The sequence below is a fragment of the Apostichopus japonicus genome, chromosome 14 (assembly GCF_037975245.1).
Source record: "Apostichopus japonicus isolate 1M-3 chromosome 14, ASM3797524v1, whole genome shotgun sequence".
In the NCBI taxonomy this organism is placed as follows: Eukaryota; Metazoa; Echinodermata; class Holothuroidea; order Aspidochirotida; family Stichopodidae; genus Apostichopus; species Apostichopus japonicus.
The window spans coordinates 26,404,229-26,418,971 of record NC_092574.1 but is presented as its reverse complement, the minus strand read 5'-3'; the positions used below and the strand labels follow the sequence as shown (position 1 = coordinate 26,418,971).

Genomic DNA, 14,743 nt, shown 5'->3' with positions numbered 1-14,743 from the left:
CGCATTGGCGACCACAATTCTCGGCTGGCAATGAGAATTTCTGGAAAAATTAATGCTAGTCGCCAGACATATAATACTGTGGCGATCAGTTTTTGCCACTGAAAATTTCATCATGATGAATTTAAATTGTCACGAAACTGTTCAAAATTTTAAAATGACAAGTTAGAGTAGCAATATTATGTGATAAAATGAAAAGAGATTTAATCTGTCTTACAATCATTAAAAAGTTTAACTTACAAAACTGTCGATATTATGAAACAAACTACATTCGGCAAAGCCCCGTTTCAAGACTGCCTAACAATGAACAGCGTGCACTATACGTACATCAGTTTACAACTGCAGTGTTTAACCCTGGTAGGCTACATGTGCAGCAAATTTTACCAGGTACCTTGTCAAGCAAGTTGCAACCCCCTGTCTAACACCTGTTTGTTAACATTTTTGGCACGTTTCCAAAAAACTTTTCATGGAGTAAACTATTTTGGCTCCACTCTAGAATTAGTTAGGTCAGTCAGTAAAGGATCGGTAAAGTTATGCGAAATATTATCTTAGACGTTTAAGAAAAGTAGGTAAATATCCCCGTAACATTAAGGTAAGTAAAACACACCTCAAGCCAACCGACTCCCCCGCATGAACAAAACAATCTTTTCCCCATGATTCACGAGGCACAGTCTATACCATACAGACATAGCACGATATCATGGCCCCGATAGCTACGGTATGGTCATATTTATAAAAGTAAACCTTGCAATTCCATATTTTAGGCCACTTGGCATGATTTACTAAATGCTAAATATTGTTTCCATGTCCTTGTAGAGAACGTCAACTTCGCAAAATACAATTTATAGTTGTGTTTTTGTTGTTACGTGAGATCCGTAACCAACGAAGTGGTTAGGCTATTTACTATACACTTAACTGTGGTAGGATAATAATTTTTCCTTTTTTGGTGGAAATTCTAGAAATACTTTCTTTTTCCCCCGCTTAACACCAGATGTGGTCTTATGGTTAATTCATAAATGGGTGTACTAGAGCCTTGTTTACATTACATTTGTTGCATTTAGCACGATATGCCAGTTTCGCGTGAATTTTTCGAAAGTATTTTGCTCGATCTTTCGTAAAATTTGAAAGGTGTACCAACTTACTTTTCGTACACAATTGGTAATTTCTCTACGGATTTTCAGAGTTTTGTTCTCTATACAGTGAATGTTGTAAAGGACGGGTTTTAACGAAGTTCAAAAGTCAGTAAATAAAGTTGATAAACTTGATTTCTTTTCAACTTTCTTAACCATGGAATGCTAGAATAACATTTACACATAAAACGGAGAAAGGATAATTGTATTTTTTTCCCACATTTATTTCAAATTTCTTTCACAAGAAGTTATCGTCATTTGTTCAATCCTCAAAAAATATCGTCTTGAAAAAAATTATCGTGATTATAATATTTTTCGATACATCGCCCAACCCTATTATCCTATACGTCTTTATACGATTCTGTGCATGTACACAGTACACATGTACAGTCAAGTGCTACTCGATGTTGAGCCTAGGCCTAGTGTGTTTTGTACTAATATTTAGCATATCAAAGTGGGGATCACATTTTCATTCTGGGCGACCAGAACTTGGGAAAAATTTAGATCTAGTCGCCACAGGATTTTCCTCCTGGCGACCTCATTCACTGGGGAATTAAAAAGGGTTGGACGAAAGGTGATTATGTTGTAAACATAGGCAGACTGGGTGCCATTAGAGTGCAACATATTATTACAACAAAATGTCAACACATAGTAAAGTAGGAAGGAGATATAAATTGTTGGACATCCTTTCATAATAACTAAACATTGCTGGAGCTAAGTATCACAGTAAGCAAAAATTCATACGTGAGGAATGATGTTAACTTCATCTCCACCATTCCTATCTCTTAGTTGCCTTACCATCAGTAGCTAAGGTGTACAATTTCTGACATAAGTCACAACTTCCTAACCCAAAATATTTAATAACTTCTTGCAGTATCCTTTTCATACATATTTCGATATAAATGTTAATCAGAAATGAACAACTTACCCTTATTTGCACGAGTCTTGCAACTATTTGATTTCTATTTGGCTGTACGGAGAAAGGACAGGAGAAGAGTGATAGTTTAACACATATTTTTCACTAAAGAGCTCAAAATATATGTGTACATCACTTAGTCAATAGCAAACTAAAGCCTGATTTGACAAATTCCGTACTTCACTAATTCACCGTCATTCGCATCTGTATACTATAGGTATGTCATGTGACATATAGCTCTTACCATGTCATTTACAGAGGTATCTTCTTGGACACCTTCTCCTCCTCCAAGGTGAGGTATTTCATTAAATTCTGTCTGTCTGTAACCTGCTTGGCTAACTGATCTGAGGTCCATACTGGCCCCTTCCAAGCCATTTTCAGCGCTCCTCTGAAAACAAAAATCCAGGAAGACATCTTGCAAGTTTTATTATATAAGATTCGTGCTTACCCGGTTCGTTAGACTGTACTGGCTTACTTCACTAAACAGTTAATGGACATTAGACGCCAAATAAGTTGAATAAATGTAGCCACAAAACTGCCTTTTTAAGTCTTTTCATTTGGGAAGCACAATGTACTCTTATCTTTCACAATGACTGCTGGCAGCCTGTTTATCAAGAGCTAACATGAGTAATGTAAGGAGCCAGTACTCACCACTGAGAATTTACAAAACTAGTCAACTGTTAAATAGAATTGTAAAACCTAACGCAAAAGACAAAACCCATCCGGCTTTCATTTTTCACTCCCTACGTTATGTTTGTTTCATTTCTATCAATTTACCTCTTCTATCAATTTACCTCTTCCACTCCCTACATTATGTTTGTTCCATTTCTATCAATTTACCTCTTCTATCAATTTACCTCTCCCACTCCCAGAGTTATATTTGTTTCATTTCTAGCAATTTACCTCTTCCATGTCGCTAAAAGTCAAGTGTTGTCTCAGCGATTCCATTTCAGTCTTTTCCCGTCCAGACCCAAGGTATTTAGTCCTTGGGAATGTGGCCGGTGTGTGTCTCCTACCCTGAGATTTTCTACCCTGCGTAGGTGTTGCGGGCAATGGTTTCCTCTGCTCGGTGTTTTTATTCGTAGACTTAGCAGTTGCACTTTGCTGAGGATTCTCCATGAAAGTAGAACTTGGTCGCCAATCCCACTGAAAGATAAAGGAAAAGACAAACATTGATAACGACAAAGTTCCTGAAGATTGAAAAAATTATCCCCAAAATTGCTCTTCCCAGGTACCTGTCCATTCTTTTCATTCAGTCTGCCAGGTACCTGTTCATTATATAAGGAACTAAGAACCCAACCTGTGCTGTGCGTTTACGGACCTGAAGTTAGGCCACAGTATGTGTGGAGTAGGCCTAAGAAAACTCATGAATTTTCAATATCAAACAGATACAAATTTGGCAAACATCTTAAATCCCAATGTTTGTTGGGTCAACGATGAAAATGTTTTGTAACCTACAACTATGCCTTTCAGAGCAATGACAAGCAAAAAGCACAAAATTCTGACCATGTTGAAAGAACTCTTAATCTCCCGAAATTGAACAAATTTTCACTTCAATATGTGAACATTTAAGCTAAATGTCAACATTACGGAGAACATTCTGAACATTGCAGAAAACATTGTAATAAACACAAAACTAATCAAACTAAAACACCTACTCTTATGTACACTAGAAAAACAAATCATATTCAAGTGTCTTAACAATTCCCTTGCCTTATAAGCAATAATTTGACTCACATAATTGTTTGGTGTATCCTCCACGTAACCGTTCATGTAAACTGGCTTAGGCATGGCATTACTAGCGTTTCTCTGACTGCTGTAACGTGGCTCAGACGTGGCCAGTCCACCAATTCTTGCTGAACCAGAAGCCATCGAGGCCAACTACTGTAGAGCAAGCTATCCTGTGAGAATAAGAGTGATCACTTTAATTGAATGATCAGTTTTTCATGAGACGTCTCAAATTACTCTTCAATAAAATGGTAATGCCCAGTAAGTGGGGATGTCAAACTTCTTTATTCAAGTCAGTTTTACTACACAACATTTGCAATGCAACTTATTTTACTCAGGCATAAAAACAACTTATATAAATGCATTTATATTAATGGAAAGAGCATGGGGGGGAAAAGACTGGCTAAGCAGATGGTGAAAAAAAGGAAAAGAGGATCTCTCAGAAGAAGTTGGGATGGGTCAAAATTTGACAATAACTTAGAAACAACTGAGAGGATTTATAAGCAAGTTCTCACACCTTTCTTGGAAGGATTAACTCCTAATCTGTTAATCAGCCAACTTTTGCAATTAAGCATTGACCAAGGTAATACCAAGTTTAACAAGTCTAAAGAATTTTGAATGGTAAGAAGCCTCATTGGAACCTATTGAAGGCTTACTATATTCCACACTGTAACGTCCACGTACAAAAAACAGAAAACAAAAAGATGAACAGATCATTGACCATATTTGAGGTTTTGAAATTGTTTCAGAAGTGTCTGAAAACTTAATTATGCAAAACAAGTCAAACAGCTGTATGTTATTTCTTTGGTAACTTGTATATATATCCAACACAGTTGGTTGAGAAAAGATAGAACTTTACACAGCCTCTGTCTGTAGTATTAGACTAGCCTACATCACAATAGCAAGAAAAAAAAAGCTGCTTTAGTAAAGAATTAATGTGACTTTAGGCCCACTTATTTACACTTTTTGGTTAGCATGACATGTACATAGAAGGTTGAATTGAAAGTGTTTGTGTACAGCCTAATACATCAATTGAGATGATCACAAGAAGATGCCGTGTAGGCTTGTCTTTAGTTACTCATTTTATAAGAATTGCTTTGAAGTTTAAGGATGGACTACCAATAAGCAAATAAAATCTTTTGCAGTCTGCATCCTCTGAACCTAGACATTTTTAACTGGAGATACCTTATGATTTCCTCTCATTAGAATTGATTCATGTTTCAGAAAAATTTGTCAGCATTATCTCTTGTTGTGTCATTACAAGGATAGACTATTAGCCTAGCCCACTTCTTCGATTCAATAAGAGTTTGATTAAGTTATGTCTAGCATTACATATATCTAAATTACGATTGCATGAGTGGCCAACTGTCCATTGAGTGGGGCAGCTTTTACCTTCTGATGTCTAGTTTAAGCCCAACAGGCGTAGAACATTGTCATTAGGCTAGCCCAACTTTAGTCTAGACTAAAGTTGGGCTAGCCTAAAATATATTTAGCTGTACTGATAGAAACAGTCTCTTACTGAGTCCTAGTTGCAACTTGCACTTCATTGTTTGTATGTTACTTGTTAGGCTAAATTGCAATGTTTATTTTAATGGCAATTTTAATATAAAAAGACTTAACGAAAATGGCCAAAATTGGCACAGCGAAAGTGAAACAAGGAAACATCAATTTTGTAACTGTATTTTAAAACACTTTCGTGAATTGATTCGTTCAACTACCTGAATTAGCCTTAGGCCTAGGCCCTGCCAGTAAACTGTAACACATCAGTGAAGTTATGAAAAAATTTTCAAACCTGGTGGCTGGAGGATTTCCTGAAACTTTGAAAGAATTATTTGTGGCCGGAACCTGTTTGTGTAAAGGCCTGTTGTGTAATGTGAAATTTGGTGATCCAACCCTGTCATGATACGTAAAAACCGTGAGAGTTACTACTGGTATGTAATAAAAGTAGCCTAGGCAGAGCCAGTGTCAGTATTGTAGCAATACGTAGGGTATTCTTAGTGATCCGTAACTACTTAGCGTAAGACTAGGCTATGCTTAGCGCATGTTACCCTGGTATGGAAAGTGGGAAACTAACGTTAGGCCTAGGTAAAGCTTCTCTTGGCAACGGCGAACTTTAACGACGAACGAAGCAACCTGAAGGCATAGATGGAACTTTTCCACGATCTTGCTGTTAATTTAAATATATATTTATCTTTAGAATGAAGAATATCAACCTAAAATTTAATAACCAAGGTTTATTACCCTTGAATCCTAAATGAAATTTTTAGGTTGCAGACGAAAATACCTCCGCCATCTTGTTTTTATGCAAATTACTTATCGCGCGGGAGAGAAAGGGATAATGAATATGTAGTTTTGCTTAGTCTCTGCCTTACAGTCAATTTTTTTATTAGGATGATGCACTACTAAAAATTAACTAATCATGTTTATATGAGTTTAAACAGGGAGCTGTTTCCCTGTATAATGTATTTCAAACATTATTTGCTGGTGAATATAGCTGACGGCAATTACATTCGCCGTCATTGGTTAGTGTTGTTATTTGCTAAGATATATGCGTAAGCAGCTCGGTGTTGCTATTGGAAACTCGTCTTCATTTTTTTTTTCTCCGGAAATTCAGAAAATAAAATGCTAATGTGTATCCAAGTTGACTGGTTCAAATAGCAAAAGCCTAATGACTCTGGACTGGGCGTGTAGTGCAAAGGCCGACCAACGTACAAAACTCGACGTGGGAATTGGGGGAGGGAGGTGGTGGAAAGGAGGGGGGCGGATATTAGAATCATGTCAGACGACAAGGCTGGCTCACAGTGGCGGAGCGTCCATACAGTCGGACGGACTCAAATGGACTGCTGGCGCCCTTTTCAGCTTTTTACCAGAGCCGTATATATACGGCTCTGCTTTTTACCACTTTTTACTTATTCGATTATTGACTTTTTTTACAAAGATACTACAGGGATTGTGATGAAGCGCATGTACTTTGAACACCCATATAAACTTCCGAAATGTCACAGATGGCGATGAAACTTATTTATTCTTCGTTTATCTGCAAATTAGCAAGGCCCGCCGGAAAGGGTTATTTCCGGCGATCTAGGGAGTATCTTTACTCAAAAAATGTCTGTACGCTCCGCGCCAACCTGTGGTGGCGCTCCGCTTATATAGTGTCGAAAGCGCCCCTATAGACCATTCTCGCCCCCCCCCCCCCCACCCGACCAATACCCCAAGCTTCGCCACTGCTGGATCAGGTGACCTGGATCCTACAGCAAACATGGGCGGTCGATTCAATGTGACCAAGTTTTTGTTAATAACAGTGCTCCATCTGCCAGATATCAAAATTTCGATTAAAAGTCGAAATCAGTCGACATTAAGTTCAACTTTGTTGACACACCGAAATTTAAATGGTTGATGTTGACCTTTCGTTACCTTACTGCATGGGCGCATATCAGTCTTGGGTAATGGTGGGGACGCGTGTCTGTTCTCTGATACTATCTAAGCGGAGCGCGACGATGGGTTCGCGCGTAGCGCACAAGAAATTTGTTGGCAAATATACCTCCCAGATCGCCGGAAATAACACTTCCCAGACCCAATGATGCCCCCCAACCTCTTTAAGTTTTAGATCTCATGCCTTAGAAATTTAGTTTGGGGCAATGTATGGGCGTCTGCAGACCAAAAGTCAGGGGACAAAAACTCCAAGTAGATTTTTGTATACGATTGGTCTGTGGACAAGGCTTTCCCAGAAAACAATTATAGACTGCCGCAAATGCGATTTCCGTCCTATATTTAACAACTGTGGATAAATATAATAAAGTGAGAACTGCTGCATGTCATTTGCACAATGCTGGATCAAACTGCGCCAAAGTTCAATACAGGGGCAATTTAAATGCAGAGCGTTTGGTCAAGACAAATTGCCAGTGGGGAAACGGTATATCATGTCCCCACCACTGAAAAATTTGGTGGGGACGCGTCCCACTGTCCCCACCAGGATCTGCGTCCATGCCTTACTGACGCATTAGCCTATATCATAGTTACGTATTGCCTATATTACGGGTCTAATCCTAAATATCAATAAAATAGTTTAACTATGGTTGAGCGAATAATTAGTCAACATTTTGAGATAAAAATAAAAATAAATTTTCGTCATACTAGATGTAAATTTCGAAAAAGAAGTCACCTCTTCGAGATGACGTTTAAATTTCGAGAAAAAATTCAGATGAGAAGGTGAAAAAACGGGGGAAAAACGAAAAATTGAAAAGATGACATTTTGAAATGGAATAATAGAAAATAGGGCCCTTAAATTTGTTGCAGGGGACGGGCCTGTTGAGATAATCACTCAACATCGTGCAGATATAGGTTCGTGATCATAAGAAAAAGCACGACTGTAGTAACATGTCAATCAAGAAATATATATATTTTGACCTTACTATTCTCCCACAGTGAGAAAGGCCGTCAGTGCACGAGTCCGAAGTGTTTTCTTTATTAACTTAAAGAGGCTAAATAAGGAGTGTTCGTTCAACGTCCCTCAGAGTTTCATGGCCTCGAACCCAGCAACCTCCTCAAAAGAGGTCCAGTTAGTACTATTTGCAGTCGCCGCTAACGAAACTAACAACTGCAACCGGCTGTTACACCAAAGTTTCTCCATTCCCAGTTTAAAGGCACACTGCATATCCAGCGAAACGAGGGACAATATGTACATTGCTATATTTTCTATAGTGACTTCATATGTCTCACTGAAATTTGCAAAATAAAGTCATCAATGTAAAGATTGTGCCGCATGCAGGGACAAAATTGTAAATTTCCTTAGGATATGCAACATTGGTGCATGCAGAGATATTCTACAGTCACCCCCACAACATTGTTATTACTGGCAGTCCGAGCTCCTCCCTCCCATTTGGTTAATAAAACTAGCAGTATGTAAGTGAAAAAGTACCCTTGTATTATCGAAAAAAAAGTTCCTTTTATTGATGACATTAAATTAAAGTAAATGTTACGATATTTTAGGAAACTTAGAAACGTAGGCCTATTAGAAAATGGTTACGTTTTGCCGTTTATTGAAATAAATCACCGTTGGAATTTGTGGTACAGATTGGGTCCGACGAAATGCTGATTTTGTAATTTCTCTCCCAAATCAAAGTCACATGTCCGACTGCGCGCCCTTCGAAGTTTGTTTTCTAGCCGCCTTACCACCCCCTCCCCCCCTCCCACCATCCTTTTCCCGGATGGAATCACCTTCCGCCTCCTCTGAAGTCATGTGACTCCGCGACACTTTACTGTATAACTAGTTTAATCCACTCACGAATTTGTGTTAAACGTCACAAAAAATCTTATATTTTTATTACCATACAACTTGTTGGGTGATTAAAAAGATAGCAGCAGTTTTTAGCTATATTCATTAATTGTTTCTTGAAGTATTTGTAAAAAAAAGCCCCTTCTCTGTGTTGCTCAGTGTAAACGAAGTCGCTGTGCACGATAACGTAAAACGAAGTCAGAGCCGAAGTAGTGCTCTAGCGCCGCTAATCCAAGAATCGATCAGGTTCTTGCCATATGATGGCAACAACAGGAGAAGCTTCCTGCTTGCTTGGCAACGATAAATGCCGAGAAGATTGAAAACAAGGATCTTGTCCGTGTTGTAGGGAAGAACAGGTGTAACAGGACTTTCAAACGCTAAATGAGGCCTAAGCTATCAAATATCAATTCTTTAGTTCAGGCAACGTTAATTTCTTTGTAAAATGGAATTTTTCACCCGAGAAAATTACTCAGTTACACATATATCAGTAACGATTCCAAGATAAGACTTAAAATGGAAACTGTTATCTTAATTAAATTTTAATTCAACTGAATCGAGGAACGAGCAAGTGTGATTGCGGACAAAATGTATGAAGTGGAGCCAGGGCGAGTGGTGTCTCCGGACGAGATGAATAGTAAGTTTTTAACATGAACTCAGCCTAGCCTAAATATGTAAAATAATGTAGCCTCAAACTAAGGGAAGGGGCCTGGACGTAAGTCATGCTTTGGCAGTGTACTTATGCATAGCTAGTATTATCCACAAGTTTCTAAATTTATTGTTTTCCTAAGTTAGCTTTCACATAACATAAGCATATTATTAACTGTATCTTTCGCTCAGGACCTACAGTAGGCTACAGGAACGAAACATAAGCCTACTGTACTAATATTAATAAATACTAGAACAACTTCTAACTTCTAGGCTGGCCTTGGGTTTAAAAGTAGCCTAGACCAATAGTCTAAAGTAGCATTTATAACGAATTCAAACATTTTAATGTTAATCTTACACTAATCCTCAGGTAGATCAATGGAGATTAAATTTTAATTAGGAATAGGCCTAGGTAGGCTTAAGCCTTAATCCTAGATTCTCAGTTTTCAATATGAGACATTGATAATATTTTAACTGTTGTATCCTCTCAGATTTAACTTTCAACAAGCATTATTTCCCCCTCTTGTTGAATTGTGATTTGAAATTTCATAAACCATGATCAGCATCACAGCTTTAAGTTTGAATCCCAAATACTGATCTAGCATATTTTCATTTTTGTAGCTAAATTACTGCTCAAGCCTCAAGGAGACCAAGCTACTTGAATGAAATAACAAATATTTTCCTTCATATTGTTAGGTTTCAGTTGTTCTCCTCACACGGTAATTTCCGCACATTACTTTCCGCTGAAAAAATTCTTGTGCGGAAAAACAACTTTTTTTCCTACTTACCTGTACACTATATTTTTCCTCAATTTAAGGATACCAAATTCAGGATGATGAAAATAACATGAGAAAGTATCAAAGAACGTCGATAAAGATGGTTAGACCGAGTTCATGTCAGAACAGTTAAGCTGCTTATAATTTACAGGAGGCTTGGGGTGTTTGTAATTAGGGATTACTTAAAGAAGTATAAAGGCATACTATTATATAGCCCTATATATTCTCACTCTGTACTCTGTTCTTGTTAAATATCACAAAATATCACAAAAGACACCCTCCCCCGCCGCCCCCTAAAGGATGAAACCAAATCGTCATGGCAGCTGACCTTTTTCACCTTCACTCCATATCGAAAACTACAAAAAAAGAAAGAAAAGGTAGCGCTGTTTAACTAACATTAAACTTGTGCTTACAGCCTAGAAGCTAGTGCTTACAGCCTAAGCTACAATTTAAGCTATCCTAATAATAATCTAGTCTCGGAGCTACATTTTATTCCTGCTACAATCAAATTCTATCTTCTCCATCTTCCTAAATCCTTGTGTGTAATCATTTCAGTAAGCCATTCTGCTCCTCCCCGAAAACGGTACTTTCCGCTGAAAAAAACGTTGTTTTCCGCTGACAAATTTGTGTGCGGAAAACACCGTTTTGTTTCAGCAGAAAGTAATGTGTGCGTAGAATAATGGTACCCATATTGATACCTATGACAGCAACAATTTTTGTTTGCAGATCCCAATTTTGACCTCAAACCAAGAGAGCGATTAGGATACGATGATAATGAACAAAAGCAGCCAGGAATCAAAGGGATGAGTATTGAGGAAGTTTTTTCAGTGATTAAGTTGAAGCCTCCACCGAAGAAAACTTGGGAACCAGACGTTAAAGCCATGATATCTACTTCCAAGTGGTTGAGCACGTATGGCTTGAAACGGAACAGACTCTCGTTAGATCAAATCTTAGGCACCATTGGTTTCAAGCATAGTGATGGTAAGTTTGACATGCATTTTGTTGCTGCTTAGTTGGTGGTCTTAAACTTTTTTTCATTGATTCTGACTTCTGACTTTTAATTTAATGTATAAAAAGTGCCCACAATTGAAAATGATCACAAAACTGTATGTGACTGAGCACAACAAACATACAACATTCCTGTGTTTGTTGTAAGACTTCATCATCTCTGTAGTGTCGGTCCCAGTTGCAACTCAACTACCAACATAGAGATTACCCTAAAACCAACTGCTTGCTTGAGAATCAAAATGTTTTCTACTCTTGTATATAAATGAAAACTTTGTAAAGTAATTGCTGTCAATGTTACAATTACATAAAATTCAAATGAGGAGCATTTACATATAAATATACAGTTTATACCAAACATGTATGTCACATTGAGCACTACAGTCACCATGCTCCTTCTTATATCTTTCAAAATGATGTAAAAATCACAAGACTATACCTAGACACAAAAGGCAACCTAGAAGTTTCAATCTCTGATCAATTGATGCTTCTAAGCTTTTGCATATGAATCCACAGTGCATGTTTGCTTTCTGCTGAGTCACTCTTCATTTTGAATAATCAGTTCATGATGCATTTAGTGGATGGTCAGAACTATAACTAATACTCCAGAATGCTGCGCATAAACATAATTCTCCAGAGTGCGTTACTGCAATTCTATGTACAACATTGCTCTCCTTTGATAAACCTATACATGATCTGGCCTTCTTATCTCGCCGTAATGACGTCCAAAGATTCCACAGTTTGCTGAATCCACAGCACTTGTTCTTGTGCTGTTAGACTTTCATATGTGTATTACTTTGGCATTAAACAGTGCTTTAGTCTGGACGTCATTGCAATAGTAAAGGTTTGCATACAGTAGGTCTGGCTTTAGTCCCCTGTTACTCAACATCTCCTATACATTTTAGTACTAAGTTAACATGTCATTTATACTGGGTACCTTGTTTATTGCAGACTACGATCATGCATTAAAGAAGCCAGTGTGCTCTCGTTATGGAGAGGGCATGTTCAAACGTTACCCGAAAAGAGATGGCAAAGTGTACAACGTCAATGTAAGTTTCACTCAGTTTCATGTTTCTTAAATGAAGTAATTAGGTTAATTAAATTTTAGTTAATTTTGAATTGCTGCTTAACTTCTTAATTTGGTTTGAGTGATAATCATTATATACTCACAAGAAATTAATTCAATCTGGCTGATAAAAGTAAGAGCTTTATTTTAACGGCTCAGCATTATTAAATAGACAACCATTGTTGCACATTGTCTGAGTTATACTGTTATGTGGAAGCTCAGTCATTGTTTCAAAGTTACCCAGAATTACTTCACAGTAGACCTAGGGAATCTTGCTTCAATTCAGCCAGAATTTTACAGTTAACAATGGCTTTTAGTTTCGTCAAACCAAGATTGACTGAATTCAGTTAGAAAACAGTTTACACTGGTTCTTAATAACTAGAATGTGATGTAATGTACTGTAATATCTAAATTATAGTTAAAACACAATTTACAATGGTTTTCAATATTGGCAAAACAGAATGCGATGTATTCCTTAACATGTTGAGACCTCGCTCTCCGCAGGCCTTCCTTAATCTGTAATATATCTTTGTTATCTATGCTCAACATATTGATACATTCCTGTTTTAAAGATTCAATCTACTCTATGCTTCTCTTTTACTGTTAGGTCAATGTTAGCAGAGAGAAGATAAAACAAATTGAGAACAGCCTGTTGCAAGCTATCAATTTGTACAAAAGAAGAATAGAATGGCTGACCAGTGAGAGCCGAAGACTGTTCGGAGTCGTAGAAGAACATTGTATTTGCATCGTAGTCGACATAAAGACTCATTCACCGACATTATTCGATCATTGCCGTAACGCCCTGATCAGAGTTTTGGAAGAGCAGGTTTCACAAATTGCCAAATTCAACCTCATCAGGTAGTTAATTATTTAAATTCACTGAATTTACCATCTAATCAATTTGCTTTATTATCAAGTAATTATAATCAAAACAGAGTTTTCATCTGGTTTTACATGTATCAGATGTTTTTTTTTTATTGATGTAATGATTTTAAGCTCTATCAATTTGATTTGTTTCATGGATGTTTATTGTGTTTTATAAAGTGATCTTTTACTCCCGTTTAATTACGAAGAACAGAGTTGGTTATGGCTTGCCCTGTCGGTTTATTCCTGAGCAAGATTGGTTGCCGTTGTTATTCTAAGGTTGTACTGTTTCATGATTGTTTTTTATATTATGAAAACTGTAACAATGTCCGTAAAAACATCATTCATCAACCAAAGAAACAACTTTTGACAAACACTTGATTCCTCATTTTTCATTTTCCAATTTATTAATTACTGATTTAAGAATCTATAATTGATTGTTTACTCTGGTTATAATTGTGTCTTTATGTACAGGGCAGCCCAAGATATGGTATCCTACAACCAGGTTGCAGTACCTGTCACCAGGGACAGTTTGGACCAGGCTGGTACATGGATTCGTAATTTGGATAGCGTTGCTGCAACAACTAAGACCAGTGCATGTGAAGCGATCCTAAAGGCTGTTCAGGACAGAAATGTAAGTTGCTATAGAAACGTAATAGATTGTAGTAGTGACACAGTACCTTATCCCCACTACTTCCCCCCCCCCCTCAGTTTGACCCTCCCAATCTGAATCTCCCACTCTTCCCAAGTCTTGTTAGACTTGTTAGTTTACGTGACATTTCATTTCTCTCAAGAATTACCTCTGGTGTTAGAGACATTTGTCTTACACTGTGTAGAGACAATCTTTTGTGTAGCTAGATTCAGATTTAGTAAAGAGACAGTCCTCTGTCTTTTCTGTATCCAGTGCTCTTGTAGTGTGTCTCATTGACAATACACATGAAAACATGTGTGAAGTATTCATACACTCTTTACAAGCCTTCACTGATTATATTTCTATGAAATGAATGATTTACACATCCAAAATTTAATTATTCAATTCTCCTAGGAATTCCTCTTGTTGATCATAAGGAAATGATCACTCTTAAAAGAAATAGTATTTCAAAAGTTATTGTTTTGAGTATTTATGAATGTATTTACCTCTTCTTGACACAAAACAGATCGAGTGTGTCTATCTCTTCTCGGAGGGAAGTTCTTCAGATTCTGCGATGGAGTTAACATTACAGAAGCTAAAAGGTGGACCATTACCTGTGCATACGGTGGCATTCAACAGTGCAAACTCTACAACCATTAAATATTTGAAAGACATCGCTAAGGTTACCGGTGGAAGGTAATATCCCATCT

General features: G+C 37.4%; 2 protein-coding genes across 9 annotated transcripts in view; one reads left to right on the top strand and one right to left on the bottom strand.

The window, feature by feature from the left end:
* LOC139979397 (pericentriolar material 1 protein-like) overlaps nucleotides 1–3,937 on the bottom strand; it is a 48,021-nt gene extending 44,084 nt beyond the window's left edge. For all 7 annotated transcript variants that reach the window (XM_071990152.1, XM_071990157.1, XM_071990158.1 and 4 more), the window contains exons 1-4: nucleotides 3,781–3,937; nucleotides 2,947–3,189; nucleotides 2,288–2,431; nucleotides 2,056–2,097 (exon numbers count right to left, since the gene is read on the bottom strand). In XM_071990152.1, the coding sequence (XP_071846253.1) occupies nucleotides 2,056–2,097; nucleotides 2,288–2,431; nucleotides 2,947–3,189; nucleotides 3,781–3,915 (564 nt within the window). In that variant the 5' untranslated portion in view covers nucleotides 3,916–3,937. The remainder of the gene's footprint in view (nucleotides 1–2,055; nucleotides 2,098–2,287; nucleotides 2,432–2,946; nucleotides 3,190–3,780) is intronic.
* Nucleotides 3,938–9,292: 5,355 nt separating this feature from the next.
* The window catches only part of LOC139979573 (von Willebrand factor A domain-containing protein 3B-like), a 59,252-nt gene continuing 53,801 nt past the window's right edge, over nucleotides 9,293–14,743 (top strand). For both annotated transcript variants that reach the window (XM_071990509.1, XM_071990508.1), the window contains exons 1-6: nucleotides 9,293–9,680; nucleotides 11,194–11,448; nucleotides 12,424–12,521; nucleotides 13,146–13,396; nucleotides 13,877–14,036; nucleotides 14,560–14,729. In XM_071990509.1, the coding sequence (XP_071846610.1) occupies nucleotides 9,632–9,680; nucleotides 11,194–11,448; nucleotides 12,424–12,521; nucleotides 13,146–13,396; nucleotides 13,877–14,036; nucleotides 14,560–14,729 (983 nt within the window). In that variant the 5' untranslated portion in view covers nucleotides 9,293–9,631. The remainder of the gene's footprint in view (nucleotides 9,681–11,193; nucleotides 11,449–12,423; nucleotides 12,522–13,145; nucleotides 13,397–13,876; nucleotides 14,037–14,559; nucleotides 14,730–14,743) is intronic.